Here is an 18,796-nt window from a genome sequence, read left to right as displayed (position 1 = left end):
ATCGTGGACGTTAACCGAAGCTTCTTCAAAAAAAGTTGGAGGCCTTCGAAATGTGGTTGTACCGACGTATTCTCAGAATTTCCTGGACTGACCGTGTAACCAACAAAAAAAACGTTCTCGAGAAACTCCGCAAAGACGTCTAGGTTGGACCATAAAAAAGAGAAATTTGGAATATTTCGGTCATATCATGAGCAATAGTGATAGATACGGGCTGCTTCAGCTGATAATCCAGGGAAAAGGATTCGGAAGGAGGGGACCTGGCAGGCCAAGAATCTCCTGGCTTCAGAACCTAAAAACTTGGTTCTCGATGTCCACTGGGGGGCTGTTTCAAGTAGCCAGTAAAACTCAAATTGCTATGGTGATGGCCAACATCCAGAACGGATAGGCACTTTAAGAAGAAGATAAGTATAACTAGCTGATGAACACTACGTTCCCACAAAGGCATTCACTTAATGAACACACAAACTGACATTAAAACATCTCAAACCCAACCTAAAATTTATTTTTCTATTTTGCTGATTACGACCGTGTGTTCTAAGTTATCAGTAAATCAATTAATGATAATTGTTACTGAACTGAAGAGGCTAGTTAGTTTCTCCTAAATCCTTGAAACACATGTGTTCTTACCAGATGTTCTGAGAGTCGCTGACCATATTTATTGCTCCTGTCAGCGAGATTTGTAGAAAGTCACCCCAACCCCGGACCCATGTAACCGGCCACCGGCCAGTACGCTTCGGTAACGACCTTTTTCATAATTATTACGTGCGCTACAGGCAACTCTGACTGACATGGGCGTTGGGGAGGGGAGGAAGGTTTGTGTTATGGATGAAGGTGGAATTTGAATGTAACGTCTGAAGCCTACCTAATCTGTTTCGTATAAAAAGCAGAGCAAGGCATCTCCATGACACTCCAAAGCACAAACAGAAGCTGTGAAGACACGAGAATCATGAAGACTACAGCAATACAGGTGAATTTCTCATTGTGTCCTTTGTTGGTTTATTTTCTAACTTTGCGTTAGCAGGTGCTATGAAAAGGGCTACAGATAAAGGCTCAAGGAACTGATAAAATTTTCTGAAATGCCCTCACGAATCAATTTCATAGTAATAAGATAAATAACAGGTGATATGTACTAAAGGTTCCAAAAGAAACCGTTATATTTCGTTTATAATTTTAGGGTTTTACCTCTTCACCCGAATACAGGAAAATTACAATCGCAAGATAAGAGAGTCGATCTGTTGTAGACTGAAGTCCGAGGGATAGTTTGATGGTGATAAGTTCTCTGTGTGAGGACTGAACTCCATTTTCAAATAATTTTTACCAGATTATGGATTTGCATGAAAACTGACAGGAGTTTCATACTAATGTAATTGTCCTTTCTTAACTTCTATCTTAGTGTACTCTAACATGGTTGGTGTGCAAAATTCTAAAATGGGATCAACTGTAGTGCCATTTAATAAAAATCACAGATTACCATCTGAATATTAGAATAACATTGTTTAGGATCATCTCTTTGCGCAGTTATTCTTCAAAGAAGGTGAAAACACGTCTGTAACGTAAGCACTGAGTGAAAAGTTGGAAAAATAGATTAACAAACAAATTATAACTGGAGTTAATGATAAAATATTTATTTTTGAATTAATAGCCGATTAGGTCGGGCAATTTGTCAGTAAAACAAGGTCGCTTGAAAAACTGACACTTATTAGAAAATATTAGTCAGTGGTTAGGCTTTAGGCCACTTGATTCCTAGATTATTAACGATACTGCGTCAGCTACTGATGTTTTTGTATCATCATAAAGAACATTAGAAATTATTACGATTAATTAAGAATTTTTTTTGTGTGTGTGTGTGTTGAATGCAAGAAAAAGGAAACTTTCAAGAAGAAATTTGGACACAAAATAGACAAAAAGGAAAGAGAAGCATTGTGCTTTCAAAAGCAGTACTGGTAGAGTGATTAAATAAAGTGGGTACATACGAGTTTCAGGTAATCGTTGTCGGAAAAATTCAATGAATATCTGTACCCAAGAGACAAACGTGTGTTTGTAGCAGGATGAAAGGCCCATTAAAATTGACAGTGGGGGTATGAATTGCAATAATTATGAACAGACTGATAGAATTTTGGAAATATAGAGACGAATGTTGGTGTTCAAAGCAGAACTAATATTCTGTCTGATCCGCTGATACGAAGAGTTCGATGAAGATCATAAGGTAATTAAATGAGTCACAAACACGGCAGCTGAAGGGCGATTGGTTTACCCAACGCAATTGCTGGGCTCCCAATACATAGAGGAACTGGATAGGGACTTTACGGCAGAAGAAATTAGGCAAAGTATATCAAAAATGAAAAATGGGAAAGCCACTGGCGTCGATGGGATACCAGTCGAGATGTGGAAAATGTTTTGCACCGTGGAAGGAGGAACTGAAACTTTAACAACTTTGTTTAATAAAATTAAGAAGGGGAAAGATTTCCCAGCAGAGTGGGGAGTTGCAGTTATCAGTCCAATTTACAAAGGGAAGGGTAAGAAGAATGAGCCTAATAGTTACAGAGGCATTTCGCTTCTGACGGTGATAAGCAAGATATTTTCTAGCGCCTTGGCTGGTAGGCTGAGAGACTGGCTAGTAGGTAATAAGATCCTGTCAAGGTACCAAGCGGGATTCGTAAAAGGGAAAAGAACCACAGATAATATCTTTATTATCAAAACCGCAATTGACAGGTATCTAAGCGTTAAAAGAGGCCGTATATACTGGTGTTTGGTGGACCTGGAAAAAGCCTTTGACGCGATTGATAGGAAGGCCTTATGGTTTAAAATGAGACGGAAGGGAGTGAGTGGAGGAATGGTTGAATGTATCAAGAGAATGTATGAGGGAACCAAATTTTGTGTGAAGTGTGGAGAAAACGAAGTGACGGACCTGGTTGAACAAAGTAGAGGTGTTAGGCAAGGGTGCAGTCTGAGCCCCTATTTGTTTAACATTTTTATTGATGATGTTATCGACTATATCCAGGAAGGAAACATACACGCGCCTGTGATAGGGGATGAATCAATTCCGGGGTTGTTGTTTGCGGATGATTTAGCATTTGGGTCGTTTACGGTGAACGGCTTGCAGAAGGGAATCAACCAAGTGGCGAAGTACTGCAAGGAATGGAACTTGAAATGCAACTTGGAGAAGACGAAAGTGTTGGTATGCAAGAGGGGAGGGAAATTGAGAAAGGATGAGAGGTGGTTTATGAATGGCAAAATAATAGAAACAGTGAAGGAAATATGCTACCTGGGTGTGACCCTGGAAAGCACAGGAGGGTGGGCTAAACAAAAGGCTAAAGTAGTGGCGAAAGGGAAGCAGGCCTTAGTGGCGATAGATAAGTGCTTAGCCAGAATGCCACATATGAGGATAAATATTTTAGAAAATGTATACGAGATGGTATGTGAATCGAGAATGATGTATGGGGCGGAAATATGGGGATTAGAGGAGGGATGGAAAGAAGTTGATGTAATCCACGGGAGATTTTGTAAGAAGGTCCTAGGGATACCAAGGGTCGGAGCAAATGGGGTAGCCGAAGTGGAACTGGGGAGAGACAGCAGGAGGAGCAAGGTTTTAGGGTTGGTCACAAAATTTTGGTTAAGGATTTTGCAAATGGACAGGGATGATTTAGTAAGGAGATGCTACGACTGGCAGGTACTGAACTTGAAAATTGGGGGATGGGCTAAGGGGGTAAAAGAGGAATTAGATAAATTAGGGTTGGGGTATATTTGGCAGGATCCGCAAGGAAGAAGTGTGGGCAGGACGTGGGAAATTTTAAAGGAAAGGTGCAACGCCATAGAAAGACAGAACGTTTTTGCTAAAATTAGAGAAAAGAGATCTCTGGCGTTGTACGGGGAGATGAAATCAGGGTGGGGTAGACAGGGCTACATTGGTTGCTGTACGAGGGTGGAGAGAGAGGGATGGGCATGGTTCAGAGCGGGTATTTGGAAGCTGAGAGGGATGAGGGGGGGCATGGATGGGAAAATATGCCCTTTATGTGGGGTGACAGAAAGCGAGATTCACATACTATTAAAGTGTACGGAAACCGGGAGGTGGAGGGAACAGCTCCTGAGGAACAAGTGGTTCACCGTTGGCGAAGAGTTGGCCTTCAAGAAAATTTTAAGCACTACGAATGACACGGAGTCACAAACACCAACACTCATTAAGACATATATAAGATCAGTTCTAACTTAAGATGGCTGTCGTCTGGGTGTGCCGTGTGGTCTGGTAGAAGTTTACTAACGTTTCAGAGGTCCTTGCTGCTTCCACCATCAGAACTATGAGTGAGCACTTTACCAGGATAAAACTAAAGTTTTGAAATATGACCACATTTATTGGCATTCGCCCGGAATTTGTAACCACGTGTTATGACTTTTCAGGTGGACACTTAAACTCCTTTGAATTTTACTATGATTTCCTCAGTGTTATTAAGATGTAAAAAAATTGTTCCTCAAACTTCTGTGTTACTTTCTCAATCAAATGTAGCAGCTTATACACGTTGTAAAATCCAAGATCATTTCTATTCTGCATGAAGCCGAATGTTGGAAATGAATCAACCGAATTTGTTTTAATAATATAATTGAATAAATGAAACCACTTCGAACTTCATGTCAAGATGACCATTAATCTTTGTAGCTGGGTAATTTTTATACGTACTGAAATGTTTGTAGCAAGTGAAGTCCGACTTTCCTCAGCTGTGGCTGTCTGGTTTGCAAAAACATTTCTGTTTAGCATCCATATTTGTTTCGTAAACTACAATATCAACTAAAATTGGTTGAAACACAAATTAAAAGATAATTAAAAGGAGAATCTGTACTCACCGGTTAATAGGCCTCTTGGCTTATGAGTTGTGGTGTTATCGTCCGACGAACTGTAGTTTCTAATTCTCTAACCTGGTATTGAGGGGCAGAGCTTCTGGACAGAACAGAATATGCAGAATCAGTTACTTTGAAGTTCCTCAGTAACTTATGCTGATAGATCATTTCAGCATTCTGCACATCTGCAATAAATGAATAAAGAAATACGACAATAACGAACAGAGTCCAATAACCTTAAAAACGAAAAGTAACAAAGTTACGTTATTTCATTAAGGTGAATTATTATGTGACATAAAATCACACGGACTGATGTTCACAGGTACAATGGTTTTACTTTAAAACCATTTAATTTTATTTGAAACTAAGACAAACGTTTGCAGGCAAATAAATTATCAGCTTATATCACTCAATATTTCCGTGGATCGCCGACGGTAAAGATATACTGAAAAAGCAATAATTTGCCGTGGCCACCAAAACAGACGCAACTGATGAGAATTCGCCATGGGCCTATCGTCTTTCTATTGTTTTGCTGTGCTCAAGTGGGTGTGAAAATTATGACTAAGAGCAAATGCCTTCAGTTCTGTCTTTGTCTTTGTCTTATCTTGCCAATAACGTCGTCTTATGACAGTTGGCATTCAGGGGCTTGCAGAAAGACAGCCAAATGACTCATATTACCGTTCTGAGGGCTACCAAGGCCCTTCGAATCATGGAAAAACTTGCAGTTTTTACATTGATTGTAAGTTTAATGCAAATTAATCACCGGAAGTTCCCTTGAAGCGCGAGACACGAAATTTATGGCTATATAATGCGGGAGATGTAAAAATAATATTTTCAATTGTTTTCAAATGTTTAGCTCCTCAGCATTCCAATAATTCCCTCTTTATGTTTTCATAATTTCTCGGATTTTCAACCAATACTAGGGTGTCTACCTAGTATTGAAAAGTAATCTTAAAACTTTGCATGCCATGGAGTGTATTGAAATATAACAATAAACATACAAACACCCAACATCCAGTCAAGTTTTACTTAATATCCTTTTTTAAAGAACTCACCTTTATGATCTGTTTAAAACCATATTCCTTTGATCATATTATATGAATTAATCCCCCTTTTTACCACTGATGATGACGTCTTGAGGTCGAAACGCGTTTGGCACTAGTGTCATTTATAGTGTTAACAATTTGTATGCTTATTTTTATATTACAACAAAATAACATTCTGTAGCTTTATAATTATATTTGCTTATAGAGACATGGCTTTCGATCGGTGGGTCAAGATGAACTCAAAAGAAAAAGATATTTAAGTGGTGCTTTTATTTCACAGTTGGCAGCACTGGCCGTGTTGGTCATTGCGACTGCAGCGCCACAGTACTTTGCCGATACCAGCGTCCAGAACAAGCCAATACCGATCCTGCGCCAGGAGAACGAAGTAAATATTGATGGAAGCTACAAATACAGGTACTTCTTAAAGTATGAGTAAAAGGTGTGTATATGAAGTGAGAATCGACATCTCTGGTTCGATTCACGGCGGTGCCCGAATTTATAACTTGTGTTGGGCAAGGCCGTGGTCTAGGCAACACGGAGTTTTCCTCCGGGGGCTTCTTCCCCGGTTTCTCCGTGGCATCCCAACAATTACTCCATTCACACACAGAAGAAGGCAATGGCAAACCACTTCTGGATCATCTGCCAAGAACGTATATGAACAGGTCCCAGTCCGAGAAAAGGATGGAAGGATCCTGTTCATATGGACCTGTCGTCAGACAGAACACTAAATAATAAATATAAATAATACTCCGATTAACTCAACCCAATGCAGCAGAGTACTGGACATATCCAAAATTAAAATGAGTTTGAAATAAAGATTCCCCTCTGCACAATACTGTTTCAGTTCTGGCAATAAATACTGAACAAAGCAATCATGGACAATCTGAGTCAAAATCCAGGATTTCCTAAGCGAAGATTTAGCAACGTTCTTCAAGGTTTGTGGATTTTTAAAACAATAGACGAGCGCCGAGCGGGAGACTGGGAGAAAATGACAGATGCGGGCGAAATGGAAACCTTTCTCTGTTAAAAAACTCGTCCACGGATGTGGTCATCGGAGGTTCAGGGAATTTTTATGTACAATTCTTCAATGATTTGGCCCTGTCTATGCGGAGAAACGGATAATGGGCTAGGAAAACGGATACCACCTGCATACCATTTTCTCTATCCGTCTTAACTGTCTGCTTGAATGCCCAGCGTATGACACTGCCTACCTGACGCCCTCACCTGACATACTGTGGTTACGTTCATGTTACGTGGCTGAGTTAATGTAGTTTAGATAACGTGTCCAGTTCATTGAACCGTACATGGTGCAGAGAAATTCAATAACACGTATGCATTCGTTTAGAAATAAACGAGTACACTGAGCTAGATCCAAGGTACCAGCAACATTTGGGAACAATAGATGTGATTATTGATATCAATGAATTGTAGACAGATTTATGAATTTAATAAATTTTCTGGGTGGAGTAAAACCTCAGTTTCGACAGCCATTTGTAGACCGGAAAAAACCTATTTTACTGATAAAGAAGATAAACAATTCCACACATCACTCAGTGAGGATGCACAACATTTTTCGTGTGTGACCCTGGTCTTTTGAACTAAAAGGTCTTTTACATGAAAAGCTTTCCGCCAACAATGAGATAGTCTGGGTATGTAGCAGACACGGGAATGATAAGGAATAACGAGAAGTGACCACTTGATAGACCTAGGAGTAGGTGGTATATCACTTAGCATTAAATATAACTCATCACTAAAGTGTTTTGAGGAAGTGAACTGAATTCGCCTGGTTAGGATGAGGTCCGAAGGAGTAGATTTAATTATACACTAATGATAATTCGGATTGTATAAATGGCGGGGATTTTAACTAGCTCAGTGATAAACATCTTCTCAAGAAGAATGTTTAACACTGCTAGTTAAAGTCAAACATGTAAGTATTGTGGTCACACTTATTTTAAACAGACCTGAAATAATTGCCCCCAGTTTCATACATTTTCAAACCTACAGAATTAGCCTTATTAATTCAATAAAAGTATACCAATATTTTGGATTCTAACGTATATTATTCTAGGTAAAATAATAGGATAGAATTATTTTAAAATACCAACTTCTACTTGGAATAACATCAACGTTAGCATTCGCTTATTTCGTAAAGTTCTTTCCTTTAATAGAAAACTCTTGCACTGGAACCGAATTTGGTTGGATGTGACCAACTTTACTTTTTCCAATGCATGATTGGCTATCCAACCGTCTAGACCCACTACCATTCATGGTTTCTTATCGACTCACGGACGCCCGGCTGCAGATGAGGACAATTAGCGTTAGCATTATTAGTTTGCAAACTGATAGGAAAGGAATTTCATATAACTTAGAACTAAAATCTTTTTCTTACGATATCTATTCATTTATTATTCTATTAGCTTTTAAATTGACCTGAAATTAAATATTTAATTCAGGTGGTGTCTACGTCTTCGTGATACAGTTTGGTATAAGATTAGAGAAATGTATATTTCTCCCACGAAACCGTCGGAGGACTTCAGGTTGAGAACTCTTGAGATACAATGATTTCATTCTCTCAGCTGTACCCATATTTCTGGAGTCAGGGTGACTGGTATTATGCATTAAACCGGTGATTTCAACGAGCTGTTAATTCCGCTTCTCAGCGTTTGGCAACGAAAGATTAGATTATTATTTGTTGCAGCTTTGAGACGGGGAACGGTATCGCAGTGGAAGAGGCCGGATTCTTGAAGAACGCGGGGAACCCCGAGACAGAGGCCCAAGTGGCTCAAGGCTCTGCGTCTTACACTTCCCCTGAGGGACAACAGATCAAGCTCACGTACGTGGCAGACGAAAACGGGTTCCAGCCACAAGGGGCCCACCTGCCGACACCACCTCCTATCCCAGAGCCCATACAGAGGGCTCTGCAGTACCTAGCAACTTTACCGCCCAGTTCCCAAGAGGCAGCCCCCGTCAGACACTTCTAAGTAGACGACCGTCGAACTCCAGTGGGCATACGGGTTCCAGAAACATTAACTTAAAGATTTTATGATATTCAGGCAAAATGGCGACATAATCACTAATGATGGAACCTCAGTATTGTATTCGGGATGTTATCATTTTCAGATGAATTACAGAAAACCAGTTCTTGTCTCCATATATGCGTTTATTAAAATTCTCTTTCTGTATTAATTTAACGTAACAAAAATCAAAAATCAAAATGTGTTATAATATTTACATGTTAATTCTATACCCCATAAGTACAACGAACCACAAAATCTATATGAAAGCTTAGAATAAAAACTAGCCCGAAGTTAATATCTATGGATGTAGGAAATTAGAATCTCAAAATTTCGAAAGCGAATAAAAAATTCATTGAAATTTTTGTGCGAAAGTTGGGTACCTTTTTTTTTTACAAAACCTGTGAAAGGCGATTAAACATTAAAACACTTGTAACAAAGAAAACACATCTGCAGAACAGAAGCTACCCATAAATAAATAATTTTGGGATTTATTTTTCAAGTAAAAGATGGCTTATTTCTGGGTTGTTGCTCGGTGCAGTCTGGTATAAGTTTACAAACGTTTCGGAGGTGCTTTCTACCTCCATCATTAGGACGTTGTAACCATTATCTCATTGGCAATGGAGGCAGCACGCACCTCCGAAACGACGGTAAACTTTCAACACTGCACTGTGCAACAACCCATAAAACAGTCAACTTCATACACGCAGCCGTGAGAACCTCAAGTCTCACTAAGTTAGTTATTTTTAGCAAAAAGAATGCTGTTAGAGGAATGGACTTGTGGAAAACTGGCAGTATTTTCGTAAGCAAATAATAGTTATTATAAGATTCTATTATGCAAGATATGTCACCACATTCAACCAGTCAAATTCTAAATGGTTACATTCAGTCGTATCAAAATATCTTCCCCGACATCCAGAAATAATGATGAAACTACAGGTCCTTGCTGCCTTCATCATCAGGAAAATCTCGCCCTGATAATGAATTCTCGTACTCACCATTGTCAAAACCTCAAATCCTACTAAATTTAAAATATAATTTTCCTGGACATTGCGGAGGACAATATCCTTTGCGTAATAAGCAGAGAAATTAACCTGATGATGGCCACACTGGTTCGAAACATGTTTCTCAAGCGAACAGACAGTGAAGAGTGTTTCAATAGTGACATACACAAGAACCAAGCAAGATACGTGTGGAAACTTATAGTTGTGCTCTTGAGACAACATTCTCTTTCTACAAGCGTCAGGTAGTAGGCATTAACACATAACAGACGACGTAATGCAGCGGCCATTTCTGAAATTACACGTCTCATCATTTAAGTGGGCGTGTCCCAGCTCTGAAGACAGCGCTAGACTTACTTCAAACAATAGTGAAAGTTCATAGGATGACTCACAGCTGGGTGTAAAAAGAGCTGTACAGTCTAAAGCGGCTTAATTCTTCTGAAGGAAAAGTGTTCGATTTCTCAACTTCATTGATGAACTCCATACGACAACACGTTTATTGGTTATGAAAAGAAGATGTCTTACATTTCCTTGGGTCCGCAGTGGCCGCGCGGTCTGAGGCGTAGGCCTTGTGCTTGGTCACTGTGACTGTGGGTTCGAATCCCACTCGAGCCATGGATGTTTTTCTGTGTTGTGCTGTCCTGTGTACAGGTAGAGGCCTTGCGACGGGCCGATCCCTCGTCGAAGGAGTCCTACGGAATGTCTATAGATTGAGCCAACGAAATGTTGGGACCCGCAGTGCTCATGCACTTGAAGAACGGGTCATTCCCAGTATCCCCAGTGTATCATCATTCGAGCCACCGTAGTCGGCACAGACATCGGTTGAACTCGGTATGAACAACATGCGACCCCTGTGAGTATTTCGGGGTACTTCCGACAATCAACAATAACGTTACGTCCATAGTGCAAACTACTGAAGTGGCAACGGTGGCACTGAAAGTCATGGAGTTTTACTTGCCAACAGATCTTTGTAGAACGCACAAGTGAAAATATGGCAACAAGGGAAAGATCAATTTTACATATCTACAAGCCAATTCAATATTTCTGAATCAATGAAGAGCTATATTACTTTAAAACTGGTCATAGTGGCTACATTTTCCATCATTAATGTTATTTGAGACCAAAATCTCGTTAAGTAACGTACAATATGTGGTAGATACAGCATCGCTAAACTGTCTCAGAATTAACAATCCACAGGCGGTCATATACAAGTTAATATACTTGGCTACAATGCAACCTTCAACAAGATTATTTTTACAATTGTGATGACTGAAGAGGCTAGCAGATTTTAAATTACAGTGCATATTTAAATGCGATTTAGAAGTGAATGTCAAGAAATGCTTGTTATTAGCAAAGAAAATATTCATAATCTAGCCTGTATTCCAGAACAATAAATAAGCCTGGCAGATAACGTTTACCTTTAATCAGTTTGTCTCGTTATGATCTTAACAAACGATGTCTCAATGTCACAGAGTAAAATAAATTACAAGTATTTGAAAACTGTTTTAAGGGAAAAATTTCAAACAAAACACCAGAAGGAGAACGAAAAAATTACACAATGAGAATTTATTCATTTGCTAATTTTCTATTACTGTTGAGTATAGAATATTAATTTTAATTAATGACATCATTATTGGTCAAATATGTAGATTCAACATAAAAGGGAATAATAAACTGTAGCATTATAGTGGGGGTATGTGCTGAATAGCAAATACACCAGTAATTGACATGGGTGGACAATATTAAAATGTATATTAATGTTGTAGATGTTGGACATATAAACTAAATAGAAGCGGTTCCTGATCTGACTCATTGGCAGGCGTTGGATTAATATCTGAATATTATCACTCATGTCAGTGACTAACTAACTAACTGGATGACTCAGAAAAACCAAGGGTTCATCAACGAATTTACAAAAGCTCTCCACTGGACCCTGTCCTGGGTCAACAAAATCCAGTTTCCTTCAACTACTATCTCCCATAGATCCCGCCTGACATTATCCTCCCATCTACGTCTAGGTCTCCCCAGCGGTCTCTTCCCTTCAGGTTTCCCAACCAGTACCCGGTGCACACCTCTTGTCCCATCCATGCGCGCTACATGCCCCGTCCATCTCATTCTTCTCGACTTAATCACCCTGACAATACTGGGGGAGGAGGACAGATTTTTAAGCTCATCATTATGCAGTTTTCTCCATGCTCCATCGTCTTCTCTCCTAAGCCCAAATATCCTCCTCAACACCCTGTTCTCAAACACCTGAAATCTGTGTTCCTCCCTCTGAGTGAGAGACCATGTTTCGCACTCATACAAAACAACAGGCAAGATTATTGTTTTGTACGCTTTAATTTTCAGGTTCTTAGAAATCAGACGAGAAGACAAAATATTTTGAACTGAGAAGTACCAAGCATTTCCAGAATTTAATCTCCTCCTAACTTCCTCATGAGTGTCATTTTCATTTGCTATTGTTGTTCCCAGATATTTGAACTTTGTAACCCTTTCAAAGGATTTATTAGCCACCCTAAGACAATTCTGCCCGCCTGTCTTCTGATGACAAGATACTAACATGTACTTAGTTTTTTCTGAATTTACTTCTAGCCCCACTTGTCTACTAGCCTCTAGTAAAACTTCTGCGTTCCTCTTTATTGTATTCATATCGTCACAAAATAAATTATCATCATCAGCACATGCCAATAGCTGATGTGTCCCGTTCAATTGCAAATCCTCCTGCCTATCTTGAACTTTCCTGATAGAGTATTCGAAGGAAAAGGTTTTGTTTGGGTCCTGCAAACATTGAAATTTTTTCGATCTATAAATTCTGAACATTCTTCATCAAACTATGTCACTTATGTCAGTGAGTGACTTATTTCAATTTCCGGATGAGAAATGGAGAATATTTATCATGTAACAATATTCGCAACGGCCTATAAGCTGGGAATCGGCAGGGAAGATCAATTCTAGTTGTGTAAAAATAAAAATAATAAAATAAAAAATTGTTGCAATTTTACCCGTTCTCCCCTACATACGCTCATGGGAGCGAGTAGCTGACCACAAACCGCTTTGAATTAGAGGCATTGGGTAACCTTCACACTTGATGAAATTGTCACCATAAACAGACTGTTAGCAAATAGTAATAATAATGACTTCAAAACTGTCTTCGCCTTTCTGTGGCTGTAAACTAGTTTGGAGACAAGTCAAGGACCCACGTTGAAAGCGTCTGCCCTGCAAATCCGTATTCTGAAGTTATGATGTTTTGCATGCAGAGTAGCATTAAGGAGCGCCAGGCTGTCTTCATCTGTTTTCTTTTTTGATCTGAAGAAGGTCGTCTGCATTTTCGTGGAGAAATTCCAATCCCTGTGACATGACTTACAACAGATCTGCTCGTATTGCCGAACGACCTTGTTACTGCCCATCCTAATGTGGTTCCACCGGTTCTTTCACGTAATGCGAGGTTTAACGGAACCCACACTCAGAAAATATTAACTGTAAGTGGTATGGAATAGTTGTTAGTATGCTACGTGTAACGATGGTACCGGATTCGAATTTACGCTCAAAGGCGGTGTGTATTAACCTTTTAAAACACAGTTGTACAGGAAACTCTCGATTTACGAACGTTCTATTTACCAACATTCGCTATAACGAACGTCACAATTCATTCAAAATTTCTTAAAGTCGCTAATATATAGAGTTCCTTATAAAGTTGAGTACATATATATGTACGTATATTATGTTAGTACTCATTTTTGTGCAATTACCGATTTTTTCAGTTTAATAACCCACGCAAATATAAATTGATTTTATCTACTTTAAATTTGAGAACACTCTATTCCAGACGACGACATCTCGATGAGTTATTTCTTGTTAATGTCTTTAAGGGCAAAATAATTTGACATTCTATTATGGACACTGTTGGTTTACGTGTGCCGGCGAGGCAAATAAGAGAATTTGGTTTGGGGTTTGCACGGCGGTGAAGATGCCGATAATGTTTTAAGTGGCTTGTAGGTAGATACAGAATTTCAGAGGAAAACAATTCCCTTATCTTTACGACTGACAAGTTCACACGGCTTTGAAAATCTGGATACCAATTTCAAATCTAAAAATGTTTTAACATCTTTTAACACTTCGAAAATTCCGCTTAAAAATTCAGTCATGTATTAACCCGGTACACTATAAACTAGAAATGGTTTACTCCAGTGCCACCAGATCACTATTATTTCTGTTCTGAAAACACCCATCTCCTTGTACCTACGCTTCAGTTCAAAAGTCTTAAAATAAGGAAGACTTAATTGAAATACGGACTGTGATCTTATGGACTGTGACGTCATTTAATCTTGTAGTTGGTTATCAGCGTTTCGGGAGAACGCATCTCCTCCATCATCAGATATAAATATACTGTTTTATGGTATATAAAACCAAATTGTTTAATAATGCTGACCTTCGCGCTAATCGGACCCAGTAGTGAACCTGTTCATCCTTCAGACATGCTGGAAAGTGGTTTGAGAGGTTATAAAACGAATTTCACATCTATGTACCGTTATCATTAGGGTTTTCCGCACATGAATAATGAAAGCATCGACGTTAAGTAATAGGCCAGGTTTGTATTTTTAAAAACATGTATTAGAAGCAATGGAAAGAAAAATAAGATTTGTCCAAAAGTATTTTATGTTCCACAGGATCTATATAAGATCCTGTCTGTGTCCTAGAATAATTGGCTCAAAACCTTAATAAAAGAATTAATAAACTTCAGATTAACTTCCCACAGATTACCTCAAGATGCATTCAGAGTTCCATACGACTGGATCAAAACAGCAGAAATTTGTAAACTATCACTAACTGGCAATTTGAGAACATTAATGTACGAGGGTCGCTCATTAAGTAATGCCCCACATTTTTTTCCTCAGAATATATTTATTCAAGATGGCTGAAATTTGGTGACAATATAAATCAATGTCTCCTTTACACATACTATTTTTCCACATAGTCCCCATCAACTTGTACGGCTTTACGCCATCGTGGAACAAGTGCATGCATGCCTTGCCGGTACCAGCTCTTGTCCTGTGCACGTAGCCATGTCCTCACTGCTTGAATCACGCTCTCGTCATCTTCAAATCTTGTTCCGCGGATAGCATCTTTGAGTGGCCCAAAGAGATGAAAGTCGGAGGGTGGATGGGGCAGCACCGTCCAACCCAATTTGGTGATTTCTTCCCGGGTTCTCGGACTTGTGTGAGGGCGTGCATTGTCGTGCAGGAGCAAAATTTCTGCTGGATGCTTGTGAGGCCGAACTCGTCGGAAACGCTTCTTGAGGGTTTCAGGGTCCCGATGTACGCGTCTCGCACCTCTTGGCATTACATCCACAAGAATGAACCCATCACTGTCCCAAAAGACAGTCATCATGACTTTTCCGGCGGAGGGAGTTGTCTTGAATTTCTTCTTTCTCGGTGATTGAGGGTGAATCCACTCCATTGACTGCCTTTTTGTCTCCGGCTCAAAGTGGTGTATCCAGGTTTCGTCACCTGTAATGATCCCTCAGCATCAAAACGCTTCCAACAATTCAGAAGAAATTGTTTTCCTTTGAATCCTGCGGTCTGCTGTGAGACTTCGTGGAACCCATCTTGCGCACACCTTCGAATATGCAAGAGCCCGGATAATTGCAATTACACTTCCATTGCTGACTGAAAGCTGTTGGGCCAATTGTCGAGTTGTGACGCGCCGATCCTCACGAATAATGGCATCCGCGCGGTTCAACATGTCTAGAGTGGTGGCTGTGGCAGGACGCCCAGAGCGCGGCAGATCATGGAGCTCGGTTTCTTCACTTCCTGAAGCTTTAACTCTCTTAGCCCAGCGACCAACGGTGCTCCTATCGACTGCACAGCTTCCATACACAGCACACAAACGTTTATGAATGTTCACCACAGTTTCTTTTTCAGCAAAAAAGAATTCAATTACAGCTCGTTGCTTGTAACGAGAGTCGTTCACAGACGCCATTTTAACAGTTCACTACAGCTCCGCCATCGGTTGGAATCATTTGAAACTCCGTACACGAACGCGAGAAACATCAAATCTCAAGTACACTTTTCTATCTTCATTATTGGCTGAGAAAAAAAATGTGGGGCATTATTTAATGAGCGACCCTCGTAAATCCAACAGCTCTGAAACATTCCAGAATCAGGCCAACCAAACAATATCATCGCAGTCTGTTCACTGACAAACCGAACGCAACTGTCACTTCCCAGCTCCTGGCGGGAACTGCATGACTCACCACCAAGCTCTACAATTTTTTTTTCCTAAAGGCAATAAAATCAAATCACCATTCGTTAATAATAAGAGGCGATTAAAATGACGTCCTTGTGAAAGTTTAGTTTCGGTTCAACAGTGAATTAACAGTAATTTAACACTTTTCAAGGTAGTGGCAATTTTATGTTCATACAAAATTTTGTCTAACATCCTTCTCTCAAGGTTAATTCCATATGTAGATGAAAAATTATTGAGGACCATCAGTATGATCGATACTTGACCTAATACGTCGAAACGTACTAGGTCAACTATCGACCAAAATTTTGTATTCGTTAGATACTAGAGACAGTTCATCAGCCATTCATAGACTTTAATAAACCGCATGATTCAGTTACAATATTCCTTTGAGTTTGGTATACCCATCAAACAACTTAGGCTTATTAAAATATGTTTAAACAAAACATATAGGAAAGTCCGTAAAGGTAAATATTTGTCAGATACGTTTCCTATTGAAAATGGTCTAAAACAAAGAGATGCTTTATCATCATTGCTATTCAACTTTGCTACGGACTAAGCCATTAGGAAAAAAAGAATTGGAAGTGAAATTGAATGGGACACATCAGCTTCTGGTCTGTGCTGATGATGTAGATCTATTGGGGAATAACATAAATATAATACCATAAAGATAAACAGAACCTCTAATTGACGCTGGTAAGAAGTTTATGTTGATGTCTCGTCACCAGAATGCAGGACAAAATCATAAAATAAAGATAGGTAATGGATCCTTTGAAAATGTGTCAAAGTTAAGATATTTGGAAGCGACTTTAATAAATCAAAATTTTATTCATTAAATTAAATTTGAGTAATGATCGTTACCATTCTGTTCAGAACCTACTGTCTTTTAATCTGGTGTCTAAAAATGTAATGATTAAAATATACAAAACTATAATTTTGCCCTTAGTTTTGTGTGGGTGTGAAACTTTGCTTCTGGCACTAAGGGAGGGGGAACATAGACTGAGGGTGTTTGAGAACAGGGTGCTGAGAAGAATATATCGGACCAAAGAGGAATGAATTACTAGAAGGCTGGAGAAAGTTATAATAAACAAATACTTTTTTTATAAATATCGCTACAAGTTTAAACTTTATATTTATAGCATCTACAGAGGCAGAACTGAACTGAGATTTCATGAAAAAATATTTCCACAAAAATGCCAAGCTGTGGTCTGCTTGAACTCTCACTCTGCTTCTCTCTGACTGGATCTTTGAAGGACTCCGACCATAATTCTAGACGCTAGACATGTGATTTTTCTCGTCGTCTGCTTCTTAGAGCAACGCGACCCCTCGACAGCAGGAGTAAACCCAGAAGTTGGTGCTTGAGAAAACACTTGGCGATTGCACTGATAAACACGTAAGTGAAGTTCCATCTTAACAAGAGTTATTTAGTGGCAATCGGTCTTTATTCTCTTCTAAACACAAGTGATAAGAACGACAAGTATTTTTAAACGAAAATTTACAATATAATTTATATCTAATTAAATGCATGCACTTCTGACTGGAAGTCTTAAGTGTAGATGGGAGGACAATATTAAAAATAGATCTTTGAGGAATTGGGGTGTGAAACATGTAAACTAAATTCAAACGCAAAGGACGGTGTTTATTTCAAGGATTTTGTTAATATTACGACAAGACTTTGGGTTCCATGAAAGCACATAAAAATCCTTACAACTTAAGTAAAAAATCATACACAAGAATTACTTGTACTCGCTACTTCACGAGTTATGATATTCAGTGTCAAAATATTAAAATATTTAGATATCTGCGGTGTTTTCATTTAGCCAGATTGATGTTTCATTATAGCAATCACGGTGATACTTTGAGGCTAAGGATGTTGTAACAAATAACAAATGTCCATTAAGTGGACTCAGAATAAGTAGAAAATTCCTAATTTTGTGTTTTCTTTCGGTAGACAGCATTACAATAAAATTGGAAGTACAGTCGGTCCCAAAAATATATACACACTTCCGATGTCAGCAACACATAAAAATAGATCCGACAGAGTAATGGTATTCTACACTGATTTATTATAGTGATGCTAGATGGCAGATATGTATTACTTAACTCTGCTACAGCACAGAATAAAATGGCGGAATTAATTGTACAGGTCGATTCCAAAGAGTTCTGACCATGGTGTAATACAGTTTGGATTACTGGTTTTTCTCATAAAATCAAGTTCCAAAACCCTACCAATCCAAAGTGTATAGTCTTATACAGTCTCTGAGGGGCATTCTGTATATTGTGTGATTTGCGTTATCATCATCACGGTTGTGACTCATGAAGCCTCGTACTGCATTTGTTACCAACGTTTCTCATCAACCTGTCGCCTCCATCTTCAGGTTATCCCAATCACCCTCAGGATTACACCATGTCATATCCTACAAGACTGTAATGCAAATTCACACGATATTGATAAATCTAAAATCTAACACAGATTTATCATGCGGAGAATACAACAGACTGTCGTTAACGCTTCTAGGCTTCGCGAACAAAGTAAGTTTTTAAACCTATTATGATCATGTATATGATATTATAAACCGGAAGATCAATAGCCCTTCATTAAACCCGGCCAATTAAATCAACGATTTCACATTTCCTAACAACCTTTCGCTTGTAAAGTTTC

General features: G+C 39.1%; 2 protein-coding genes across 4 annotated transcripts in view; one reads left to right on the top strand and one right to left on the bottom strand.

The window, feature by feature from the left end:
- Nucleotides 1–18,796, bottom strand: part of LOC110835981 (folliculin-interacting protein 2) — a 490,121-nt gene that overhangs the window by 237,748 nt on the left and 233,577 nt on the right. For all 3 annotated transcript variants that reach the window (XM_087346352.1, XM_087346354.1, XM_087346353.1), the window contains one exon: nucleotides 4,837–5,015. The gene's annotated coding sequence lies outside the window, so the exon portion shown is untranslated. The remainder of the gene's footprint in view (nucleotides 1–4,836; nucleotides 5,016–18,796) is intronic.
- On the top strand, nucleotides 870–9,264 carry LOC110835969 (endocuticle structural glycoprotein ABD-4-like). Its single transcript, XM_022076719.2, has 3 exons — nucleotides 870–967; nucleotides 6,157–6,290; nucleotides 8,575–9,264. Exons 1-3 carry the CDS (start codon nucleotides 902–904, stop codon nucleotides 8,855–8,857), a joined length of 483 nt encoding a protein of 160 aa, XP_021932411.1. The 5' UTR covers nucleotides 870–901; the 3' UTR covers nucleotides 8,858–9,264.

The sequence above is a fragment of the Zootermopsis nevadensis genome, unplaced genomic scaffold, assembly GCF_977971745.1.
Source record: "Zootermopsis nevadensis isolate Lab colony 2312 unplaced genomic scaffold, Znev_1.0 Znev_ptg000010l, whole genome shotgun sequence".
Taxonomy (NCBI): Eukaryota; Metazoa; Arthropoda; class Insecta; order Blattodea; family Termopsidae; genus Zootermopsis; species Zootermopsis nevadensis.
The sequence above is the reverse complement of the archived record's forward strand: the minus strand, read 5'-3'. Positions and strand labels throughout refer to the sequence as shown.

Excerpts from the sequence above, each read along its gene's own strand:
- LOC110835969 (XM_022076719.2), top strand. The coding sequence starts at position 902 with ATGACACTCCAAAGCACAAACAGAAGCTGTGAAGACACGAGAATCATG. Across the intron at positions 968-6,156 it reads TGAAGACTACAGCAATACAG|TTGGCAGCACTGGCCGTGTT; the intron begins GTGAATTTCTCA and ends TTTATTTCACAG. Across the intron at positions 6,291-8,574 it reads GATGGAAGCTACAAATACAG|CTTTGAGACGGGGAACGGTA; the intron begins GTACTTCTTAAA and ends TATTTGTTGCAG.